Below are 27,127 nucleotides of genomic sequence, written 5' to 3'. Positions count from 1 at the left end.
TCGAAAAGATTTAAAAAGTGTTGCTCAGAGTTGGAAGATTTGAACTATATAGGGAGAGGCTGAATAGGTTGGGGCTGTTTTTCCTGGAGCGTGGAGGCTGAGGGATGACCTTTATAGAGGTTTATAAAATCATGAGGGGCATGGATCAGATGAATAGCCAAGATATTTGTTTCCAGGGTAGGGAAGTCCAAAGAGGGCATAGGTTTAAGGTGAGAGGGGAAAGATTTAAGAGACCTAGGGGGCAACTTTTTCATGCAGATGGTGCATGTAAGGAATGGGCTGCCAGAGGAAATGGTGGGGGCAGATACAATTATGACATTTAAAAAGCAGCTTTAATGGGAGTATGAATAGGAAAGAATTACAGGAATATGTGCCAAATGTTGGCAAAAGAGACCAGATCAGTTTAGAATATCTGGTCAGCATAGATGAGTTGGACCAAAGGGTCTGTTTCCATGCTGTTTCCAAGAGACAGACAGTTGCTGTACAACTTTTCTGTGCTGTACATCTCTGATTCCATGACTCTAAAATGAGCACATTGGGACGAATAACCTCCTTCAGTGTTTTATGATTCTCCAATGCTGCTGCTACTAATTCTACAAAAACAGAATCTGAGATATCTAAGCTCTAAGAAATATCACTTAACCAGAATTATATCAACTGTAGACCCACAGCAATGTGGTTGACTCTTAGGAATGGGCAATGAATGCTGGCCTAGCCAGTGATACCCTGTAAATTAATAAAAAGAAACCATTCATGCTTTAAAAACCTGTGCAGTAATCAGCCTTTTATCTCCTCCAGTAACACATTTTGACTCTGCTCATAACTGAGTTTTTTCCATTTACAGAATGAACCTTTTTTAATGTTTAATACCAACTTGTAATGAATTTTAGAAACATAGGTAAGGAGCAGAAAACAAGAGGAAATTCAGCAGCTAGCGAGAACAGGTCCAGTAGAAGTCTGTCTCATTGGCGGTAACATGCTGTACACAGGAATTAAAAGGGAATGGGACATCTGCCCTCAGTGGATGGCAGCCAGTGTGATTGATTGACAGCTCCATATATTCAGGCAGCACCAGACTAATGGACACTGCTGGGATTGCAGCCAGTCCTAGGATTGAGACTAGTGGATCCCTTGACCCAAACAGGTAAGACGCAGTGGGCAGGAGGCTTCTGAAGAAGCGTCAGTGGACCTGAAATGTTGACTCTGCTTTCTCTCCAAAAATGCGGCCAGACCTGCTGAGTTTCTCCATCTATTTCTATTTTCAGATTTCCAGCATTCACAGTTCTTTGTGATTGGGCAGGGAGCATTTGGTTACCTTGAGAAAGGGGTTGAAGGCATGGGTTGTAACTCTCAGTGGAGAGGAAGGGAGACTACTACCTTCTACAAAAATGCAGAGGACACTCTCCAAAATATAGTACCTCCCTCCATCGCACACTTTTAGTAATGGGCACCCTGTTTATCATTACAGACTCTGTGCCCACACAATTCCCACCTGTCCATGCCAACCATGTTATGGTGTGGGCAGGATAATGTTGGCATTACTGGAACTCTTAATGAGCTCAGTAGGCCCTTATTTATTTAAATATGGTGGGCAAGATGCCAGTTTTGGGGTGGATGAGAAGCTGGCCACCTGCCCTATTTTTCATTCCCAAAAATTCATCCAGCTGAGGCATATTATATTCAGCCCAACATTTCTGATTTTGCCTTGTGTCTCGACAAAGCAAATTGGAACATTTTTTTTTCTATGATAAAGATGCCATGTAAAAGAAGGCTGTTATTGTTGATTTCACCCGTCTTATAAAATCCCAAATTATATCCCAAATCTTTGTGGCTCTGTCTGAGCCACTTTGAAAGTGCAGCTTAGTGTTGGGTGAGAAATGAATTGCAGCCAATATAAATTCCCAGCAGTCTGAAATAGCTTCTTGAAAGTGTCTTCGCTGTTTGGTTGTAGTGTGTCTGGGTATCAGATTTGGACTTCACACCTGCATTAGGTTGCCATCTTTCACAATGATGTGCATCCAAAACCATTTTGTACTTGCACATAAAGGGAAGAACAAATACAAATGCAGCAATTTAGGAATTATTTTAAAGTTTTATTGAGAGACCACAAAGTTGAAGTAATTTATACATAGCTATAGTTTAGTACAATTTGAGATTGTGCGCCAAAATATAAGTACTCAAAAGACAGACTGGGAAATTACAAGAGGGCAAACATGATGCTGAAGCTGATATCCAAGGATTTTTGGCTTCAAGTATAAAATCCTGAATGGTGTTGAAAAGTGTAACACTTCTGGTCATTTATTTAGTTAAATAATTTTTTGTTTATTTTAAATAAGGTTCTTAATTCTACATTTTTTGAAGTGCAATGCATTTCTAAACTACTTAACAATTGCATGTCAAAATTATGCATCAGCCGAATTACTTTTTGGAATCATCTATGACAAGTAATCCAACGATGGGATTCTTATTTTCTAAAAGTGAGATCAAGGCAGGAACTTGGGAGCACCACCAAAATCTCAACTGGAATCTAAACATGTTGCAACAATGTATTGTGCAAAAACATTTATTGAATCATTAACTTTTAAAATAAAAAATGGCAAAAGTATTGATTTAACATAATGTACCGGAGACATTCAAATTCATTTATGCTTCCAGGAGGCTACAATAAAATAAATAAACAAATGAGTTACTCTGGCTTATCATGACATAGTGAAAGGCTAGACAAGAAATCACTTCGCTGTTTGTATGATGATTTGTGCGTGGCATCATTGGCCAGAATCTTATGTGGGCAACAAGGATCTCAATCGCTGCTACGGACCCCAGCAATTCACATACATTGCCTGATTGACTCGTACGACTGGAAGGCCACCTGGAAACATCTAGTTGACACGCCGGTAGCAGGCCTTCCATCTGAATTAGGTGCCTCCTCTGCCCTTGAGGTCCCATCAGGAATTACCTGTAATTCAGATTTGTACAGCTCTCCCAAATGACGGTGCTACTGGGGGGGTAATGCTTGCTGATAGAACAACAGTCACACAAGACCTGGGCCATGGCTGAGTGATGTTAGGAATAGGTTTTTGGGGAAGGGCATGTAGGGGATTGGGCACCATGGATAGAAGGTGACTTTCAGTCAGCGCCTCCCTTTCCAGTCCTGGATTCCTCAATCAGGCACTTTAAAGGAGGGATCATCCACCCCATCCTAGCATCCTAACTGCCGCTAGGTTAATAACGGTTAAAGTGGGATGAGGCATGTTAAATGTTCATTGAGGGTTTTATTTGACGGTGAGCCACAGGCCATTTCACCATGGACTTAATCAAGACAGTGGCAAGTAGGTAGCAGTGCTCCTACCCACCACAATCTTACCTAAGGAAATTCTCCCCCGCCACCAAACTCACCATGAAAGGGTACATGATTCCATCGAAATGTGTTGTTTGTTTTTATTGTTATTGGAGAAAGCTTGTGTTACTTAGTTTGCTGCAGTGGGCACAATGAATGTATTTGCATTATTAAGTTACTACAAGGTAAATCTGCAAGACAATCAAAATGAACTAGAAAATTCAGAGTGAAGGAATAAAACATGACTTGACCGTAGGTGTTACACTTTTCAACACCATTCAGGATTTTATACTTGAAGACAAAAAAATCATTGGATATCAGCTTCATCGTCATGTTTGTCCTCTTGGAATTTCCCTGTCTGTCTTTTGAGTACTTATATTTTGGCACATAATCTCAAATTGTACTAAACTATAGCTATGTATAAATTACTTCAACTTTGTGGTCTCTCAATATACTTTAAAATAATTCCTAAACTGCTCTTGAAGTAATTTGAAAAAGATTTTGACGTGATAGTTATTTTTGATCTTTGTATACTTCGATTTTACTGATATCTGATGGGTTAAGTATGATATTTAAATTTAGTACTATTCACTGAAAAGTTGCTTTAGGATTATTTCCTTAATTAGATGCACAATCCTAATAAATGATCTGTAGCAATTTTCTACCTGATATACAACAGTTAGTGCAATACGATTTTGTGATTACAGAAACTTTATTGTTCTCTCTTTAATAATGAAGCCACAGCTGGTAAATGCAATATTTCATTTTGGCCAATAAAAAAAAGCATTTGTGTTCTATTTCCTAGGCAGTCTCATAAAATAAAGTTATCAATCAAGTGGCATATTTTTCTTTTTGGGTTAATTGATAGACTTGTATATTGTATACAACTCTAGATTTGTATATTTCGTACATACATACAAAACTTAAAGTGAAATTAGAAGTAGATGCTGTTGATATGGTAATGCAAAAGAACTCATAAAAAATTGAAACCGTTCTTATGAATCTTTAATTAGAAGCAATGAAAGGGGCACTACTGGAGCCAAATGCTTTGTTGCAATCTTTTCTCGTTGGTTACTTGCCACTATTCTTCCACCTTCACAAGCATTCACTTAAAGCTGACAAGTCACTTGAAGCCCAGACAGCTGTACACAAGCACCATCATACTGAAAGCCTGTTCATACTTTATTAGTGCCACTTAAAAAAAAAACCTTTAATTTTTGTTTGTGTGTAGTCCACAGGCTATCACTTCATGAAATTTCACCTTAATTTCTTTTGTATTTAAGTACGTTTGGTATTTCTAATGGGGAGAGAATAAAGATCCGAAGGCTTGAATCAATCTTGCAGTATGTATTCAGAGCCTCTGAAGGATTCACTTTCATTTTTTTGTCTCCCATGTCACCTTGTGTGCAGTCTGGTCTGTGACACTGATGGTGATTATGTCATTATTTTGCTCTAGGGGGCTTTGACACATCTGCAAAGCTGATGCACATCTCCTTCCAGTGCTGGCATACGGCCCACATCCCCAATGCTTCATTAGTCACCACTGCCTGGCCATCGCCAGACAAAACGCCCAGCTTCGAACTGCTTCCCCACTGCATTGTCCATGCTGTGCTCCTTGTCGGTGTCTGTGATTGGTTTATTCAAGCACCTCCCTTTCTTGTTCTAACTCCATGCTCCAGATGTCCTGATTTCTGCCTGTATAAGCAGAAGCTACACAATAAAAACAAGGTGACTTTTTAACCCCTTCAGTCTTCTGTAATCAAATAAGACACTTTCTGAACAAGAACTTTAACATATTCCAAATTCAATGACTATCTGTTTTATACACAAATTTGCCTAGTTATGGTGGTCAGTAAGCCTCTTTTATACTCTTGTCAGTAAAATCTTGTATGTTTATGAAATACTGACTACTATGTGTGTGTGAGCGTGTATTTAAGTGATTTTGTATTTACACATTTGTGTGCTTGCATGAGATTGTATATTTGTGATTCTTTATGTACATTTCAGTAGTTACTGTAGTTGTACTTCTGCGAGTGTGAAGCATTTGGTTTTGGGTTGACTGCTTGTTTGAATTTTACGTTTTTAAAGCTCTTAAGTATAATGGAACACTTGCAATTGAATTGTTACTTCCAAGCACCAAAGTAGAGCTTCCCTGCTGCCCAAGCCTCCTATGTTCACAACTCCTTTAGACATTGACAAAATATGCATGCATGGTCGTGCAGTAATTCAGAGAATATGTGCTCATGAAGTGATATGGGGAAATGTTGCTGTCTATTTAAGTTTTATATACAATAAATTCAATCGCTGTAGTTTCATGTATGCTTTCAAAGTTTGTCTAAACCAAAAGCTTTGTGCTGTATTTGAAAATTATTCCATTCGACTTGCCTCACTAGAAGTGTTTCTTCAATATGCTCTCATCATCCAGGTGAAAAAAGGTTACTCAGAGATATTTTGATGTAAGATAAATATTCACTTTACTATTGGCTTACAGATACCAAGTGCATCAAATTCTGAGCTGGGTGTATTGCTATGATGGTCAACTTGTACAAACAAACCTTTCAATACCTGATGTGTAGATTTTTTATTTTTGGATTTGCTGTTAATGTATTGTAATGTAAAATTCTGTATTTCTTTACACAAGCAATCCAAACACAAATAGGATTTATTTACATTTGGGAATGCAAATCAAAGGTCCAATAGGTATTTTGAGTGGTCTTCAATGTTGCAGTACTTTCAAATAAGCTTGCCATCCTAAAATTAACTTACAATTATAACAGTTCAGAATTTTTTGCTTTTTGATATGTAAAATTTGTAAATGTGCTTAATGAATGGAAAATAGTTATTCTGAGCTAAGTATGTATGCAGTTCTCTGGATTTGGGAACACTGATACTGCCTTGGATTTAGTACAAAGGTTGATAGCAGATACAAAATAATACAGGAATCTAAATTGAGGAAAAGTCATAATTTTTTTTCTGTGGGGGATTGGTAAAGAAAAGGCTTTTTGTTTAACAAATTGAATTTTTCAAAATTGAAGATACTGATAAACTTTATCTGCCCATGAATATGGTTATAATTAGGATATATCATTTTCTATGTTTTCATTTAACATGTTTGGGAATGAGTATGTATTTGATTATTGTGAAGAACTTTCTCTTTCCTGGTTAACTTAAAGACCATTAGAACCATGCACTTGAGCAATACTGGTTTAGTTGTGTGTTGGCAAATTGATGGGTGATCTGCAATTACTATTGTGGCACCCATTGATAAATCTCCTATATTGTATTGATTTCTGGAATAAATAAAAGCTTGGAACCTTTTCAGTAATGAAATATCTCTAATAGTTGTCTTATGTTGTGGAAAAATATTTATAAAACAGCAACTTGTCTAAAAAGGAATTCCAGATCAAAGACATCAGAAAATGGCGATCTTCCCATGCAGCATATGGAAATTTCTGGGTGGGAAAAGATTGTATGTAAAAGATCCGTTCCAGTTCTTTTTGAATAATTATTGCTGCCAAAAAAAAGTATTTGAAGATTTTTCTTTTAGTCAATCCCTTATGGCAAAGCCTCATTAGTGGTATGCTTGGTAAAATCCAGGCATAAAAAAAATCACTTGACCATCCAGCAACATTTAAATAAATGGTACATAACTTTGTAGAGATTTGGTACTTGGAATTAGATGAAACATTTGTAAGTGTGAGAAGTGAATAACTGTCTTTCAGAAGAAAACAAAGGTCTAAAGAAGTGATAAATTAGTTGAGTGGATTACCATAGGATTCCTCCACTCAGATTAAATTGAAGCATTTATGCATATTAGAAAGTTAGATTAATTGGTATATATGTTAATAGTAAACATGTATTAGAAATATATTAAATGGAAGACTTTTGATCAATAATGGTACTAGTTGGAGGACTAAATTGTCCAAATCATGTGACGATTTGGGAATTACTTGTGAAGTAGATGAATGTTTAGATATTAAATCACCTCAATAGACATTAAAATGAGGGCTAATTAATACAAATAAAACATATTTTACCCATTCAGAAAAATTATGATGTGTAATAATCATGACCTAATAATAGAAGACCAGAAAGACATTGGTATAAATATCAAAATGGCTTAAAAAGAATTCCCACTCCTTTGTAATATAAGAAATCAATTGAGGCTCAAGTGACATTTTAGTCAACTGTTGCATATAACTTGTTTTCATAATATAATTTTAATCAAAATCACATGGGATTCCATCTCCTGAAAGTACCTACATAATTGCACATCAGGAGCTCCAGAGACACCAATGCTATTAAACAGATTATGCAATTAAGCGGTCCCACATGATGATCCTTTAGTACAAACATCTCAAACAAGTTGTTTTGATGCTCAGTTGACTTTAATAATCTTTTAGCATATTGTTTATTGTCAGTGGTTTGGTTTTTATCAGTAGGGGTTTTTGTTTGTGTTGTTTAGACCAAGAAACAGTATTGAAAGGAAAAGACACCATTGATAGGGCAGATCTCCATATAATAGCTGAAATCACAGGCAAATGAATGGTTTTTTTCACATTTATGTATTGAATTAAATTGAATATATTTTCATTGAAGGTAGTTGGAAAATCGTTTGGTACACAATACTGAATTGATTGAACCCATATGAAATTAAATGGAAGGGAATTTTACAAATGAAGAAAAAGCTTGAAAATGCTTTTCGATGTGCAGAATGTTTGCAAAAAGGCATTCTTATTTATGAGGTTCATATAATTTTCAATAAAGCAATTCTGTATACTATGGCTGGAGAAAGGCTGTTTATCAGGCAATGTAATGTTGTATTCTGCCAAGTTAATTTTCATGAGCGACTTTTAAAGGCCTTTCACATTGCAGTGGTAGAATTGCATCTGTGCAATAGGAAGGAAATGGCTTTCCTTGGCATGCAAGTTTAAAGGGTCTATTTCCTCCTTGGCCACAAAACAATTGTTTTTAAGACCGTTTGGAGTTCTCAACAATGTAAATGTGTGTAAGACCACTTTCACTCCACCTTTTTAATGTGACTGTGTGTACACCATTTGCATTGAAACAACCTGAAGACAAAGAGGATTTGTGGTGCAGGAATATTATCCATCACCCTTTTGAGCAAGGATGCCAATTGTTCTCCAGTACATATTAGAAATATGTGCAACTCATGGGCTGCCTAGCACACATTTGTATTGTGTCACTGTCTTCAAATAAATAGTTTAATATAGTTGTTTGGAAGTATAGAACTTGAGTATTACTGAATAAAGACAGTCTTTGTCAATGCTTTTTGACTTTACTCATAATCTGGACAATTCCCAACAAATGCCAATTTAAAATGAAAAATACATTTTATGCTGTATGAGAAGAGTACTGGTTGGTTACCAAGTGGACTGTGATTGATAGAGGTCTTGCAGAGCAGAATGCAACAGATAGGTGATGACTGACAATTGTCAAGCTTTGTTTAAATTTTAACCCAAGCAGTTTACTCTGGTGAGTCATTACTCTGAGACATGAGCCAGAAAGTGGATGTCACCTATTTTGTTGAGTGAAATGGGCAAATTGTGTCTAAAAGCAAAATAAAGTGCTGGAAAATTTCACTTGGTCTGGCAGGATCTGCTGAGAGGGAAATAAAGAATGCATTTTACTAAAAATCAACAAAGTGTCAATTTCAGGGAGTTTTGTTGATGGTATTTCTTTGTGAACTCCAGCGCATTACCTCATTAAAAGCCCAGCTGTGCTACAGGTCAGGTACTGCCGACCAGTGAGCTGCCATTCACAGTGCGTACAATGGGAGGGGGCGCATGAAAGAGAACTCCTGAGGGTAAATAGGTGGCACGGGTGACACTTATTGCAAATACAAACTCAAATTTTGTAAATGTACTGATATGTTGCGTAAAAGACTATTTGCTCCACTGTCTATGTGACGACAGCTATTAGAGTCAAGCATCATACTATGTTAGAGCCCTCTTTAAGGGAGTGCTACTACTTCTCATATGCCCAGCAAAGCATAACCTCTTCTCATTGTTCAGTGTAGGAGTATCACATGCTGGGAAGTCTTTAGATGATCAAAAGCATTAACTTCTTTTCAAGAATATCAAATAGAAAAAAAACAAAAATAGCTGCATTTGCTTCTGGAATAAAAAAAAAGGGATATCCAGCCTTTCGAACAACCTCAGCTTTACCATCCATGAGTGATCATTGCACCCATGTCACATATATTGGAAGCAGGTATCAATCGAGTCTTGTCTGACTTGTTGTGCCCAATGCTGCACAATTCTATCATGCTGAATGTGATGTTCCTTTTTCTCAATGTTTTCATGTTGCTCCATAGAGGAATGCTGTCACTCTGCCAGCTCCTCAGCATCCATTATAGCCACTTTCACACTGTCTCAGCTAAGAAATACTAATAAATTGAACTACACTGAATCTGATGCGTGTATATGTGTCTGCCTGACCCAGGTCGACGAATGGGCTGTGTTGTATCTGCACTCTGCCTCAGTCAAGTGGCTTCGTAAGAGTCATCAGATGTGTTTGCAGAAGGTAGCCTTTGTCTCCCAGTAACCACCCTTGTAAGGTATTCAGACCTGGAAATGGAATTGAGGGTTTGGAAAGATATGTGTCATGGCACATTCTAGGGCGCTTGGCACAGACTTCTAAGATATGGTGCAGATGATCACACATGACTTGAATGTTGGAGCATTCTTGTTTGTAATGTCTGCTGTATGATATTAGCCTCTCAAAGCAATATGTGTGCAGTCTGTATAATGCCCTGCACCTGGAGGAAGCTAGCGATATTGGCAGACTTTACTGCCTGGTCTACAACATTGACTTCATCACAGCGAAACCAGATCAAGTTGTGTGATCTGGCATATATTGCATTGGTATCACCTTTAATTCATTTGTGTGTTGAGAATTGAGAGATCCCACATATATCCCTAGTGGATCATTGGACGCAATAAAAATAAAAATAAAAGTGTTGCATAAAAACGAAACTCTGCTGTCACCTTGACTGGCACCAGGATGGGATGGCAACCTACCCTTCAGGTCACAGGCCCCACTCCAGCATTTGGCACTGTCTGTGACAGTATCCCTGGATACCCTCTGTCTGCGATGATCCCTCTGCAAGAAATGACATCAAAGATGATAAACCCTGGCCCTCCATTCTACTTCTGTGTCCAACAAGGCTCGCTATGGAATGCCTTTACATGGACCTTATTCCTTTGTATGCGGCAGAAGCCGTGCTGCACAAATTCCAGAAGAAATGGTTTAGTGTGGTAAAATTACTGAATCCTTGCGACTACCCACCCCCATCCAATCACCATATCACCCAAGAAAAGCAACATTTAAATAAGAGCACATTGGCCTACTCCCCATACTGTAATATGGAAATCCTGACCCCGATGACTCCAAGTGGCCTTCTGACTGTGTCCAAGCTTCTGCACTGAGATCAGATTCTTCCCTTGACTAACCTACAGCAGGACCCCCAATTGACTGACTGACAGTCCACTTGATTTGACTGAGACCTCACCTTTTGAGACGTGTCCATTTGAATGAAGCAGCTGATGTGTGTTTGTTGTGTAAGCTGCTGGCACATGCTGTCAGCAACATGTCCACTGCTTAATTGATCATTGCTACCAACTGTGACAAGATGACCCCCTACCTCCCCACACCCCAAATTCCTCTGCGGTAAAACACAACGCAATCCACTCAGGCTAAAAGATCAATGCAAAAACTGGCCTGGCAGCAACAATAGATCCAGGTTCACTTCTTCAAATTATAGTAATTAAGAGGAAAACTGTATTCTAATTGAGTAGGAAATGTGCCATAGGGATGTGGTGAGGCTGATGCGTGTTTGATGCCAACCTCTGGAGTGGAACCTGAGATGTAGGGACTGCTATGCAAGATGGATACAAGGAGGAGCAGATATTAATCTGGAGCTACCTGGTACTTGTTCCTGAGTTTCATGCTGAGAATTAGTTATACAGCATGGAAATAGACCCTACGGACCAATTCATCCATGCTGACTAGACATCCCAATCTGGCCTATTCCCATTTGCCAGCATTTGGCCCATATCCCTAATACACTTCCTATTCATAGATCCATCCAGGTGCCTTTTAAATGTTGTAATTGTGCCAGCCTCCACCAAATCCTTGTTCCATACACGCACCACCATCTGCTTGAAAAAGTTACCCCTTAGCTTCTTTATTAAATCATTCCTCTCTTGCCTTAAATATACAGATCGTTCTGGTGTAATGTTTCATTAACACGAGTTGGCTATAATGCGATTAAATTGTAGACCCTGAATCATGCAAACTTCCAATGAACGGGTATGGTAGTTTTCTATAGTGATTGTACAGCTCTATTTTCTGTAGCGTAGGGTTGCAGAGGAACGCAGCTGTCATGTTATAGCAGATCATCCTGTAGTTTTCGACCCCCAACCATGGGAAAAGAATCTTGCTATTTATCCTATCCATGTCCATGATTTTATAAACTTCTATAAGGTCACCTCAACCTCCTACACTCCAGTGAAAATAGTTGCACCCTCTCCTTGTAACTCCAGCCCTTCATTCTTGGCAACATTCTGGTAAATCTTTATTGAAGCCCTTCCGGTTTGATAATATCCTTCCTATAACAGGGTGACCAAAACTGGACATAGTACTCAAGAAGGGGCTTCACCAATCTCCTCTGTACAATCTCAACATGATGTTCCAACTCCTATACTCAAAGATCTGAGCTATGAAGGCAAACATGCTAAACACCTTCTTTTCCCTAACTAGGTTATTCCTACGAATGTGTTCAATAACTTTTGACTTCTCACTCTCCCCATTAACAATATGCTTCAAACATTTTGAGATATCCTTAATCCTGGCACCAGGAAAGCAACATACTACCCTAGATTCACACTCACTGCCACAGAATCCCCTGTTTGTACCCCTGATGGGATAGTCCAATTATTCTTTTAAAGTTTGTCAAACATGGCTTAACATAAGATTCATTCTTAGTGCCCAAGACTTGACTGCCTGTTCTATTTTTCTCAGACTATCCCTTTCAACAGTACCCAACCTTAGCATCTGTTTGAGAGAGGAATAGCCACAGGAGACTTCTGAACTACCTTCTTACCTTTCCTGACAGTCACCTGTCTATCTAATCCTGTTGTGTAATAATGTCTCTAAATTTAAATAGCCATCTCACTGTGTCTGTTTATGCCCTCCGTGATATTAAGTCTAAAAGCAAGGAATTTTGAATAGCGTCTTTATGTATAAAGTAAACTACCTTTCTTTACCCAAAGAATTAAGCATGCCAAAATAAGAAATTTTAAAAAAACAAACCTATGAATCTTAAATAAAATCAACCACTTAGCTGACCAATTGAATTTAAAACCACTCGTCCTCGATTGATTGATTGATTGAGTTTTTTGAAGAAGTGACAAAGAGGATTGAGGGCAGAGTGGTAGATGTGATCCATATAGACTTCAATAAGGCATTTGACAAGGCTCCCCATGTGAGACTGGTTAACAAAGATAGATCTCATGGAATACAGGGAGAAGGAGCCATTTGGATATAGAAGTGGCTCGAAGGTAGAAAACAGAGGGTGTTGGTGGAGGGTTATTTTTCAGACTGGAAGCCTGTGACCAGTGCAGTGCCACAAGGATTGGTGCTGGGTCCATTACTTTTCATCATTTATATAAATGATGTGAGCATAAGAGGTATAGTTAACTTTTTGCAGATGACACCTAAATTGGAGGTGTAGTGGATAGCGAAGAAGGTCACCTCAGATTACAATGGGATCATGATCAGATGGGCCAATGGGTGGAGGAGTGGCAGATAGAGTTTAATTTAGATAAATGCAAGGTACTGCATTTTGGGAAAACAAATTTTGCAGGACTTTTACACTTAATGATAAGGTCCTAGAGAGTGTTGCTGAACAAAGAGACCTTGGAGTGCAGGTTCATAGCTCCTTGAAAGTGGAGTCACAGGTAGATAGGATAGTGAAGGGAGTGTTTGGTATGTTTTCCTTTATCGGTCAGAGCATTGAGTAAAGAAATTGGGAGGTCATGTTGCGGCTGTACAGGACATTGGTTAGGCCACTTTTGGAATATTGCGTGCAATTCTGGTCACCTTCCTATCAGAAGGATGTTGTGAAACTTGAAAGGGTTCAGAAAAGATTTACAAGGATGTTGCCAGGGTTGGAGGATTTGAGCTAAAGGGAGAGGTTGAATAGGCTGGCGCTGTTTTCCCTGGAGCGTCTGAGGCTGAGGGGTGACCTTATAGAGGTTTATAAAATCATGAAGGGCATGGATAGGATAAATAGACCAAGTATTTTCCCTGGGATGGGGGAGTTCAGAACTAGAGGACATAGGTTTAGGGTGAGGGGGAAAAGATACAAAAGGGACCTAAGGGGCTATGTTTTCAGGCAGAGGGTGGTACATGTCTGGAATGAGTTGCCAGAGGAAGTGGTGGGGGCTAGATAATATTGCAACATTTAAAAGGTATCTGGATGGGTATATGAGTAGGAAGAGTTTGGAGGGATCTGGGCTGGGTGCTGGTAAGTGGGACTAGATTTGGTTGGGATATCTGGTCGGTATGACGAGTTGGATCGAAGGGTCTGTACATCTCTGACTCTTTGACTCTAACTCAGTTTGAAATTAAAATCATGTGCTTTTATTGCATCTTTGACTCCAAAAGAACCAAAAATGAATTCAAATAAATAGCTTATATTGCTGAAATGAAATAACTGTGTAAGAAGAAATCTAGAAGTCAGCCTGCAGTCTCATGAGTAGCTACAAGATCTGTGCTATTCTCAATCCATTATACTTTCTCATATCTCCATTCAAAACCTGGTTCCAGAATCAGATTTTCTTTTTCTCGGTCACACTTACTTTATTCGGTAACAATTTCCTAACTAATTTGCCCGCGTCGTTGAGGAGCTAGGAAAGTTTACCGTGAAATTAACATTTTGAGTTCAGTGTGACTCCGTGTGGTGCAGGTATATATACTGGAGGCTGCACACATTAATGGTTCTGTTCTTTGCAAACGGAAAGTACATGTACACATACTGTGCCTGTTTCATTTGAACAATTTAGGTGACAGCCATTCTCTAATTTATTGGTTAGAATTGCTATGAGAATCCGAGTCAACCTGCCTGGTTTTAAAATTTAAATAAAACTCAATAGCTAACACTAGTCATCATCTAACTGCTGCATTATTCATGGCAACACCTCAATTCCCCTCTACTTCAGTATAAATATTGTTTTCTCTTTATACTTGTATTTCTTGCAAAATTATTGAACACAACAAAACTCTTTGAAAAAATGTAAGTTGTTTTTCTGCAAGAAATGACATCAGTTTTGAATTTGTACTTGCTTTGTATTTAAAATGATTTGTTACTACACCTTCCACCCTTATCTATTCCATTCCACAACACACATACAGTTTGTAAATTTGCATTAATGGAACATTACCTACTTATTGTCTTATTGACTTATTGTCTTTCTTGTGATTGTATTTGGCTTGAAGCAATGTAATAAAGCCTAAATTAAATTATGTGCTTTTGGAGAATTATGGTGTCAATTTTCACCAAAAGCTTTGGTCATCTAAGAGCTGGAGATGGCCAATTTGGTGTCTTTAAACTGAAATGTCCATTTAGCTTGTGTTTAGACCAAGTGCCTATTTGTGAAGTGATTGAAGCAAATCCTAAGAATGGTTAGTAGCTGATTGCTATCTAAAATGGCTGCTAGCGTCTATCAAAGTTTGCATGGTATTTTGGCAGCGAGCACTTGTGTTAACACCCTGTCCTGACAGCAACTAGCCTGGTTGAGGTTAAACAGTGCAGTAATGCCAATTTCAAGCACTATTTAAAGGGATGCTCACCATTTTGCAGTTATTATTGTTGAAGATGTGAAGATGATATCTAAAATGTGTCAGGAGATTTTGAGCTGTTTATCAAGTCTTTTAACAACACTTGAGTGACGTTTATTCTGGAAATTCACTGAGGGCATTACTCAAAGAAGTAACTGCTTTGCTAACCATCTTAGTGAACAGCTCTTATAAGAAATGGAAAGTGGAAGGGAATGCTTCTTCATGGGTATCTTGCTAGAGGTCCCCCTTTGCCTGAGTGGGGAGTGGGAGGGGAGCAGCACCAGCCGCTGCAGGTGACAGTTACAAAAAGGCAATGATGTTCTTCTCCCCTGCAGTTACAAGGTACCCCACAGTTTAGGACCACCTCCAGTAGGATTTCTGGTGCTACATTTAAAATCCAGTGTGCCTTCTCCTTCAGTGCAATGTGCTGCCATGTGCCAATCGAAGGACTCTGCATGTTCAGTGGCATTCTCATCTACATTTCAGTGCTAAAGCTGCAGGGTGTCTTTTTAGAACACCTAGGGAAGTTTATATTATAATTTGCTCTTAGAATTAAGACTACACTCTGTTAAAGTCTGGACTTATGGACATTGGACCAATTTAGTGCCTATTTTTACCCATTAACAAAACATTTGGAGGTTTCGTACTGTCTTGTCGCTCCTTTTTAGCATCTGATTGTTCCAGTACATTTATTTTGAATGCAACTATTCCTGCTTTACAGGTTCGAGAATTTGATAAGTTGGTCTCTGTAATGTACAGAATAAATTACCTTTTTTTTCCCTCATCTGCAGGTGCACTAACCCAGGCTATCACCCTCAATAGAGTTAGTTCCAGCATGCTGTTAACAGAATACCTCCTTCATCTTTTGTTCAATTTAGTAGCTAGATTATTATCAGATGTTCACAAGAACTGGTAAGATTTGAGGTGAGGGACACTGTTGAGATTCTTTGCTAATTATTGAATTGTTTGTGAAGACCCTGTCTCTCATTTAAAGGGGAGGCTGTGGAGCCAGTGGTACTTTTCATTCAGGAAGAAAGTAATGACTTGCATTTACAGTTCCTTTCGCATCTTCAGGGCATTATAAATGGTGAACGGTCAATTAATAACTTTTGAAATGTACTTAATTGTCTTTTAGACCAACAAGTTATCCATTTGCATACGAAGAGCTCCCAACAAACAGCAAAGACAAAAATGAAAAGTTTAGTGGTTGAGTGATGAATGTTAGCTCGGACATTGAAGACCTTCACTGTTCTTAGTCAGAATTCTCCACCGCTTCAGGAAGATGACATCAGAGATAATGCAACATTCCTTTAGCACTAGTTATGTCCTAGATAAGGGTTAACCTTATCACCTAGATCTAATATGAAACTGCTACCAGTGAACAAAGGCTGATGTTTAATGTTGGAGTCTACACAGAATGACTAACTGACTGTATTTCACAGTTGGCCAACTCGATCCAAAGAATTATGTGAAAAAGGACTGAGATCCCCTTTTTTTGGCATTAAAACTCAGCGACATAATGGGATTTCCATTTCATTTTGCAGGAGACCCTAGCAGGTTGCTCATTAGTATTTTATTGCTCAACCATTATTATTTTCCTTTTATGAAATCACTTTTTCTCTTGTAGCCTCAGGCCTGAATATTTGATTTCACACAAGATCATGTAAACAGCATCCTTTCTGATTTGTCTCACATGACACTTGTGACCCATGAACTATTAATACTATATTCATTTGCTACTAGCTATATCTTGTTTAGCTCATCTACGTAGATCATGCCTTTGCTGCTCCCACAACCAGATTACACTCAACCTTATCATGCTGCCCACATTAGTTAACAGAAAAGCTGTATCATACAGTGTAGACAAAAATCAGAGTGTCAGGAGGTTGACTACTTTGTATTATATTGAATTAGGATTTATGAATGACTAGTGCAAGGGTAATAGCTCACTAGTTTACAGAAAGAGATTGACCCTCATCAGCCCTGAAACTATTTTACTAAGCAAAATATTGCAAAATATTTCAAATAGATGATCTTTCAAGACATTTGAGTAAACTTTACTGCAATATTTGCCTGCTAAGAACAGACAGTCCTGAAAAGGTGTCTTTGTGATGCTTGGAGTTGATGATCAATCCTCCTGGAGTGGTGTCACTTGAGGAAAGATCCAAAAGATATACAAAGAATTCCAAATTAGGTAAAGTAAATTATTTACTTTGAAGACAGAGAGCTATTGTATGTATAAAGTAAGGTTATTTTGCAAATGCCATGCCTCCAATCGACCACCCTTGATTTGTGAGGATCTTGAGGAGAGATGTAGAAACTGGTAATACCATTAAGCCCCTCAAACTTCCTCCACCATTCTGTTAGAGTTTGGCAGATTTATATCACAAAAATATGGCAAACACACTGTTGAAAATTTTAGTTTAAAATCAGTTTTGATTGAGTGTTCCTGATCTTGCTAACTTTTCGCTACAATTTCCACAGTCTCAAATAATTGGGATAATGGTTTTTCTAGATGTTGGAGTTTTCTAGATAACAAAAAAGGTTTGGAATGCTCAACCACAAATATGAGATTTAAATCTGCATTTTGTCCTATTGAAACATGTTTAACTGGTATATTCCAGAGTGTAGCTCCATTATGTTTCCATGCTGAATACTCCACAGTACGTAAGCTCCCAAATAAATCTCCCAGTATTAAACTTATCATGCAAGTGTGAATTAAATGACAAATACAAGTCTATTGAAGCTAATTTAGTTGTTTGGTTTAATTGTATTGAAATGAAATGGTCATTTCAGTGTAGCCAGTTGAGTATATTCCATTGAGCTTCTTAAACCTGTCTGTAGTCAGGTCATCTAGATCAGTATGTGTGGTCTTTAAAAATACCTTTTTAGTTTATGAATGTCTTGGGTATGAAAACCAGATGATGGAAGTTGAAAGTTGATTGTTCATATTTACTATTAGTGTGATAAAACACTGTTATTAGTCCCCTTTCTCCACTTTTGGTCTAGATTGCCAAAACCTGTGAAGCAGACTTGCAGACTAGGGATTAGAAGCCTTACAATAGCCAAACTGGAACAGAAACTGAAAGTATGAAATCTACTCTCACTTCTTGCCTCAGCCATGTAACCTCTAAAATTTTCTAACATTCAGTCAGTCACTGAGTTGCACTCCTCTGACACACAAAAGATCTTTAACCCTCTTAGAAAACTTTCAGCAGTGAACTTCAAATTTAGTGAGTAGTTTGTCCCCAACATCCAACCCTCTTTTTTTTTTGTGTGGGCATTGATCCAGTGGATCAGGGATCCAGGGACATCCCACTAGAGGCTTGGAGAGAAAAGTCCTCCATCTATTCCCCAGTATTACCACAGAGGAGGCATTTGGGGCTACAGGCCATGTGTTGCAAAATAGTTTAGATAGTTGTTTTGACTGGTGCAGATATGATGGCCAAATGGCTTTTTTACATGCTGTAGACTCTGACGCTGTATCTGCCATTTCTCAGCTGCAAGTACATTCCAGATAATTGGTGTTTCCTGATTCTAGATGTCCAAACTGGAAAGGTTGCAGTGTACATTTTAACGAAAAAAAATTCTGCTTTCATTTGTGAATGACTGATCTGAAATATCTCCAATATTGCCAATGTTATTCCATCTTTATGATTATCTATTTGAGTTCATTATTCTAGGATGCCGTGGTTTAGTGGAACCCCTCCCAGCATGAGTGTGTACCTTTTACCAAAGGAAAATTAATATAAGTGAAGTTTCATGTCTGAGCATAAGATTCCCTTACTTGAGGAAATATTTTCTTTATATATACCCCAATCAAATCGCTTCATTTTAAACACCTCCGTTAGATCACTTCTCAACCTACTAACTGCTAGGGAATACGAAGCAAATTTATGCAACTGCTCTCTTAATTTAACACTCCAACCCCCTAATTATTTTAATTAAATTTAGTTCTGTACACCCTGTAAGGTTAATCTATCTTAACTGAGGCACATTGTCCAAAATTAAATGGAGTACCCCAGATGGGCCTGACCAATGAGCGTTCCTCCTTCATCTTTAGAATTGCTACTCCTGTTCCATTCACCTCTTCAGTTTTATTTCTTTATTTGCCCAAGCCTCTAACTGACTACACTGTCATGAAGATGCTTTCACTATCAGTATTTTTGAGGATTCCTGTTTAAGGGATAGTGAAAATTGGTTGATTGAAACACTGAGGTAATGCAAATTTGATTTTGCTAAAAGGTCAACAAAAAGGTGTTTTGGCTTTTTTTTAAAAAAAAGACGCTTATTGGAAGTCACAAGTCCTAAGCTTACACTTGCTGGAACTTGTTTATCTGGATCCCAGTGATTTGTGTCCAGATGGTTCCAGTTGTATTCAAAAATCCAATTCCCCATCTCTGCCAAAATAGTTCCTTGAAATACAAGCTTGTTTTGTGTATTCCATTAGTAGAAGCTTTTTTGTAGATTTACTAATTATAGTTGAGGTTCAGTTTCCAATTTGTAACAATTCACATAAATATGTAAGTCAAAATAGACAAATGTTGCTTCATGGCTGATTGGGTTTACTATTTTCATTGCCTTTTGATAAAATGTTAATTTGGATTTAGACAGTCTATGATTATCTCTTGTTGGTTTCTTGACTGCACCAACCTGTAGTCTGCTGATTGTCATGGCCATTTAAAATCAGTGTTTTCCTTTTTGAAATCCATGAAATCGCAGGTCTTAAAATTTGTTGATGAAATTTGAAAATTAATAATCCATATTTATCACTGTCATAACAATATGTTTTTCAAAGTAGATGAATTCATACTTCACCACATTGAATCCCAGCTCCCATTGGCCAGTTTGCCCAGTTTATCTTTTGGTCCCTTTGTAACACCACTTCCTACCCACACAGCTCATTATGCTTCTTAACTTTTTGTCATTTGAGAACTCTGACATATACCTTGCTTTTTTCTCTTTTGATTTTTTGTAGAAAGCTGGATAGCTGAGGCTATTGTACAGATTATTGGGGAATTCCACTTTTCATATTGCATCAATCAGAATGTTCCGTATTTCCTCACTCTGTCTCCTACTTCTCACCCAATTACCAACCCATGTCACATTAAGTTTTGTTAATCTTTTGAGTTAAACCTTATTGAGGGACCTCTGGAAGTCCTTAGACAACGTACAATGTACTTTCCTATCCACCATGGTGGTGACCTTCACAAAACTTGCCACTAGATTACATAGGTGTCACTTATTGTCACATATCTATGCCATGTCTCTCTGATCAGTGGATAAATGATCAATCATGCCTGTCCCTGATAGATTTCAAAAACTTTCCCACAGGTGATGCTCAACTAATATCTATATTGACTCTCTTTTTAAATGGATACATACAGTCAGAGCTTTGGAAAATTATGATTAAGTCAATTCAAATGTTCTCACTTTTTAATAGCCCAGCAATCTATTTTCTCAATCTGTGGTATAATTATCCATATTTTGTTTATTAAGAACCATTTTTCACAAACTTGTTTCCCTCCCTAAGTAATTGTAATTGACTTTATTAGTTCTAACCTATTTGCCATCTGCTTGCCTACATAAAGATCACAAGGAAATATTCCTTTATGTTTGGAATTAAATAGATCATACCTTGATACTAATATTCTTGAAGATTGCAGTTGGTTACATGGTGGAGAGGGTTTTTTAATTAGATGTTTACAAAAAGATACAATCTCTCAATTTCAGCTATCAGTGTCTCTTAAAATAGATATACTTCTTTGTGATGTATCAATTGCTTATCTTACTGTATGTTATGGGGCCTAACTTCATTTAAAGAATCAGATGAAACCTCAAAATAATATACCTTGTATGAACAACTGTTGTAAACAAAAAAAAGCAATAAAATGTGCTGAGAGAGGTGGTAACACAGAATACAAGAAAAAATTGTGATTTATTATATAATCAACGTTTTATTAGTCCATGTTCTCCTGTTTGTCAGTGTTGTAAATTAAAATTGTCTATGAAAGCTCGGTATTTCTTTAACTTATCTGTTGAGTGATTGACTTAGAAACCTATGAATCAAATTTTGTTTTAAAAGTGCTAGAAAGAGATCAATGCACTGGCTATCTTATCATTTTTAAGTATGTTTATCCAGCTTTGTGCTCGAAGACTGGTGACTGCTTCAAGGCCAAATAACATTTGAACCTTGGTTGCGACACGTCAACCCATTTTGAAACCATCTTTATCTAACTGAGAAACCTGAAATCTGTTTGACAAAGTGACACTAGAGCCAGCTTATCTTGGAACAGAGTTGTATTTCACATAGGTCATTGATTCTGTGAAATTAATGTTTACATGTTGGTCTGTTTTTGTAAGCAAGTTTTTTGCTTTGAGATTGTATATATCAGTTTTAGAAACATGGCCTAAGACTAAAGGGACTGCCTTTTCATTTGGTTTTGGTCTTTTTTTTAATCAAACCTATTTATATGGTTAAATTAAATGCTGTCTTTGTTTTATTGGCAAATCAAGTTGCCTATAAAAGTCTAAAATGTCTTACCAGTCGGGACAGACCATTTCACTTCATCTTTCTGTTGCAGAAAATAGCAAATCATATATCCAGACTCTTAGCCAATAACAAACCTCCTTGCAATGTTCCTCTTTTGGGTCCTTGCATATTTTCCTTGACATCACATGCAGTGACAGAATAGTTACAACACCAAAGGGGGCTATTTGCCCCATCAAGTCTATGTTGGCTGTATCCCACCCCTTCCTCGTAGCTGTACAAAATCTTTTCACTTCAGATGTCCAATTTCTTTTTGAACACTGTGATTCAATTTGTTTCCACCACTCTCATCGGCAAGGTATTTATATTATTGAGTCTTTGTTTGCATTTTTACCATAGATGCATTTTTGACCTTTTTATATCTGAGGATTGGTCATGTAAGTGAGCCCTACTCTCTATAAAGTTGCATAATTTTAATGCCATGCTTATTAAACTTAATTTTAGGCTTGACTGTCTCATGAACCTGTTGGGCAAAAAGTGGTGCCAGCCAATAAATGGCAAAACTGAAATACTTACACATTTTATGATAGATGTTAGATTATCATAATGTTTCAACAAAGAAAATGAAAGTTAAAAATAAAATACCCTGAATGCTGGTGATCCGAATTATAAAACAGAAGAGCTGGAGAAACTCTGCTGATCTGACAGCACCTGTGGAAAGAGAAACAGTTAACTTTGAGTTTAATGACTCTTCATAATTGATAGGGGCTAGAAAAGTGAGTTTTACGCTGTAGATAAAAAGGGGAGTAGGAGCAAGTGGAACAGTTGTGAATGGTTCCTCCGAGAAAAAGGCAAAGTGTGTACTAATGGTAGCAAAAAGATCTAGATAGAGCCAAGGTTTTACAGAGTGGTCACCTAGTCTACATTTAGTCTCAACAATTTGGAGAAGCTTCTATTGTGAGCAGGGAATATGATAGACTAGATTGAAAACATTGAAGTAAATCACTGGAATGTGTTTTGGGGCTTTGAACAGTGGAGGGAGGATGTAAAGGCACAAATGTTACATCTGCAGTTGTATGGGAAGATGTCACAACAGGTTGAAGTCGTTTTGGGAGTGACGGAGGAATAGAACAGGATATTGCAGAGAGAACAGTTCCTGCAGAAGACTGAAAAGGAGGGAGAATAAGAATTTTATGGTGACGTCCTGCTGGGGATGACTAAAATCATGGCAGAAGAAAGATTTAGTAAACCATTTTTATACTTTGTACTAATCCAAATTTTCATAAAGTCACTTTTGTACAAAACTTGCATTATGTCTCTTATTGTAAAGAGAAAGTTCTGAAGTGCTTCACAGAACATTAGAAACAACTAACTTGGAGCTTAAGGAGGAAATGAGAGATATGGAAAGATTTGGTTGAATACATAATTCTTTTCGGGGTCTTGAAGGAGAAGAGTTAAACATCCTAAAGAAGTTGATGGAGGGAGATCCAGGGCATAGAGCCCAGTCACCTGTAATTTTAGGTGCTGATGGTCAGACATAGAGATGAGGAGATAATCAAATTGTCAGATGAAAGTCTGAATTTTCATTACCAAGATGGCAGCAGGAAACTTGAAAATTCCCAGTTTCAGGCACTTGCCTCCAGAGAATGGAGGCACTTGCCTCCAGCAGTGATAAGATCTTTGTTGCAAAAAGAACCACTGTGGTACTATGGCACACATGCTCCCAGAAACACACTCATTCACTCACACTCCATGCTACCTCAACCGTATGTAATGAGGATTGACTGAGTGCCTAGAACTCCATTACTCTGTAAGAACACCTGGGTCCCAGTAAAAACCCTGCTTGATTATCAGCTGAGGCTCTCTTCTTTGTCAATTGTCCAATGTTTATTTTATGCAGTGTTGAAATTTCAGATGCTTGTAGTTTCTGCCTTTTCATACTTTAAAGAGTCTGGATGATTGGCAGTTATTGCCTTGTAGTAAATTAACTTTGCTCTCCAAAATTGTGGAAAGTAATGAAATAACAAAACTTTCTCTTAACCTTTTTCTTTAATATATACTAATGTCACTATATGGCTCATTGGTTCTATAAAGTGGTTTCATACATTGTTGTGCTCAGCCTGCCTTCTGAAAATTGGAAAGCCAATGGATGAGCTCCCAAGTTATCCTCATTCAGCAAAAATCAAGGCCAATGAATTTGAATGTGGTTGTAGGGTTGGCGATGGGTATTAATTGATCGGAAAGGTAAAGGCCATTAAGGATTTAATGAGAGTATTAAATTGCAGTATTGGTGGGGTGAGATGACAAATGCTACAATTTAATAGCGAGACTGTGGGCTCAGCCAATGACTTAAAAGTCAGGTGTGAGCCTGTTGCCATCACCTTTGGAAGCCACAACTGAGTTTCATGTGGTTTAGGCATTTTGTAATCTGTAGTTGTGGCCTGTGTTCCTCGGGCAGGCTTTTTTGGTCTCCTAAGAGCTGCCAGGGATCAGAGGGTTGGCAGTTCTTCACTACTGAAGTTAGTGGTTTGCAGGCTCTTTTCAGGCCCATTTGTGGAGGTGCAGATTTAAAGTGGGTTTGTCAGGCCTAGATAATTAGGTAGGCCCCGTTGAAGGTGGTAGGGGCAAAGCCGTCTGAGACAGGGATAGCAGTGGTGGCTCTTTCTGCTTTTGTGAGGGGGGTTGGGTGCTTGTAAAAGGTGCAGAAGCAGGTGGCCAACCCCACCTTTTTACTTGGAACCTCCCTGTTTATCCCCCCCCAACCTCCCAAATCCCATGTGGTAAAATAGCACTGGTGTCAGAAAAAGAGTCCTTAAATAGCTGGTAATTAAATGGCACTGGAGGTGGGTAGGCATCTGGGATACTACAGCCCTCTGCTTTCTGACTCCATTTTACTCCATTCCCCAGACTCGATCAGAACAAATTCTCTTTTTCACACCACCACCCGGCTGTCTTGTCCACAGCATCCAATGGGAGGAAAGCAACTCTTATCTTTCATTAAAATACATTTGGAAAACTAATTTTCATTTAGGCATAAAAGCCGACTTTATCTCTGTTAAAGTGAAAGTAATCGTTTCTGGCTAATGAAGGATGCACTTATTTTTTAGAGGTACAGACCAAATGCTATGGGCTGGTTCAGAATTATTCTTTATCTCATGGAATACTGGGCAAGCTACACACTGAGTGACATTCTGAAGCTGCTGACCTGAGAAGTGATTAGATGCAACATTATGCAAACAGATTTCTCCGAGGAGTCTGACAAGTCCTCTGATAACACAGGGGAAATGGAGGGGTCACAAGAAATGATGAAAATATAGTTCCTGTTGCCAACGGTTATTATCAGAATTTGTGTGGAACCTGAGTCCATGTCATCAAGTTGTAGTACATAGATGAAAATCATGAATGGTCCAATGGGTGGTCCATTGTTGAAGAAATTTGGTTAGGATAAGGATAAAACGTTCAGAGGAATAGGTGACCTGTCCGTACTAATGCTGCAACAGGTATAGGGCAGAAGTGGCAACATCTTTTGGGTCTGCATTAGAGTCATACAGATGTACAGCATAGAAACGGACCCTTCGGTCCAACCCATCCATGCCGACTAGATATCCCAACCCAGTCTAGTCCCATTTGCTAGCACCTGGCCCATATCCCTCCAAACCCTTCCTATTCATATACCCATCCAAATGCCTCTTAAATGTTGCAATTGTACCAGCCTCCACCACATCCTCTGGCAGCTCATTCCATACATGTACCACCGCCTGCATAAAAAAGTTGCCCCGTAGGTCTCTTTTATATCTTCTCTCCTCTCACCCTAAACCTATGCACTATAATTGTGGACTCTCCGACCCCAGGGAAAAGACTTTGCGTATTTATCCTATCCATGCCCCTCACACTTCTGTAAACCTCTATAAGGTCACCCCTTAGCCTCCGACGTTCCAGGGAAAACAGCCCCAGCCTATTCAGCCTCTCCCTGTAGTTCAGATCCTCCAACCCTGGCAACATCCTTGTAAATCTTATCTGAACCCTTTCAAGTTTCACAACATCCTTCCAATAGGAAGGAGACCAGAATTGCACGCAATATTCCAACAGTGGCCTAACCAATGTCCTGTACAGCTGCAACATGACCTCCCAACTCCTGTACTCAATTCTCTGACCAATAAAGGAAAGCATACCAAACGCCTTCTTCACTATCCTATCTACCTGCGACTCCACTTTCAAGGAGCTATGAACCTGCACTCCAAGGTCTCTTTGTTCAGCAACAACCTTTCAACCAGTTCTGTATCCAAATGGCTAGTTCTCCTTGTATTCCATGATATCTAACCTTGCTAATCAGTTTCCCATGGGGAACCTTGTCGAACGCCTTACTGAAGTCCATATACATCACATCTACTGCTCTGCCCTCATCAATCTTCTTTGTTACTTCTTCAAAAAACTCAATCAAGTTTGTGAGACATGATTTCCCACGCACAAAGCCATGTTGACTATCCCCATTCAGTCCTTGCCTTTCTAAATACATGTACATCCTGTCCCTCAGGATTCCCTCCAACAACTTGCCCACCACCGAGGTCAGGCTCACCGGTCTATAGTTCACTGGCTTGTCTTTACTGCCCTTCTTAAACAATGGCACCACATTTGTCAACCTTCAGTCTTCTAGCACCTCACCTGTGACTATCAATGATACAAATATCTCAGCAAGAGGCCCAGCAATCACTTCTCCAGCTTCCCACAGAGTTCTCGGGTACACCTGATCATGTCCTGGGGATTTATTCACTTTTAACCATTTCAAGACATCCAGCACTTCCTCCTCTGTAATTTGCAAGATGTCACCATCTATTTCCCTACAATCTATATCTTCCATATCCTTTTCCACAGTAAATACTGATGCAAAATATTCATTTATTATCTCCCCCATTTTCTATGGCTCCACACAAAGGCTGCCTTGCTGATCCTTGAGGGGCCCTATTCTCTCCCTCGTTACCCTTTTGCCCTTAATATATTTGTAAAAACCCTTTGGATTCTCCTTAATTCTATTTGCCAAAGCTATCTCATGTACCCGTTTTGTCCTCCTGATTTCCCTCTTCCTTTATACTCTTCTTAGGATTCACATGATCTATCCTGTCTATACCTGACATATGCTTCCTTATTTTTCTTAACCAAACCCTCACTTTCCTTAGTCATCCAGCATTTCCCATAAATCCAACCAGCCTTCCCTTTCACCCTGACAGGAAAATACTTTCTCTGGATTCTTGTTATCTCATTTCTGAAGGTTTCCCATTTTCCAGCCATCCCTTTACCTGCGAACATCTGCCTCCAATCAGCTTTCGAAAGTTCTTGCCTAATACCATCAAAATTGGCCTTTCTCCAATTTAGAACTTCAACTTTTAGATCTGGTCTATCCTTTTCCATCACTATTTTAAAACAAATAGAATTATGGT

At 38.4% G+C, this 27,127-nt stretch overlaps 1 protein-coding gene across 6 annotated transcripts in view; it reads left to right on the top strand.

Moving 5' to 3' along the window:
* prox1a (prospero homeobox 1a) overlaps positions 1–27,127 on the top strand; it is a 139,126-nt gene that overhangs the window by 86,362 nt on the left and 25,637 nt on the right. Inside the window, exon 5 of one of the 6 annotated variants that reach the window (XM_043695841.1) lies at positions 4,794–11,372. The exons of the other annotated variants lie outside the window; for them this stretch is intronic. Coding sequence (XP_043551776.1) covers positions 4,794–4,820 — 27 coding nt within the window. The 3' untranslated portion in view covers positions 4,821–11,372. Of the gene's footprint in view, positions 1–4,793; positions 11,373–27,127 lie in introns of those variants that run through there. 6 annotated transcript variants of the gene reach the window in all.

Source organism: Chiloscyllium plagiosum, chromosome 9, assembly GCF_004010195.1.
Source record: "Chiloscyllium plagiosum isolate BGI_BamShark_2017 chromosome 9, ASM401019v2, whole genome shotgun sequence".
Lineage (NCBI taxonomy): Eukaryota > Metazoa > Chordata > Chondrichthyes > Orectolobiformes > Hemiscylliidae > Chiloscyllium > Chiloscyllium plagiosum.
Note: the sequence above shows the minus strand (reverse complement) of the source record. Positions and strands in the feature narration are given on the sequence as shown.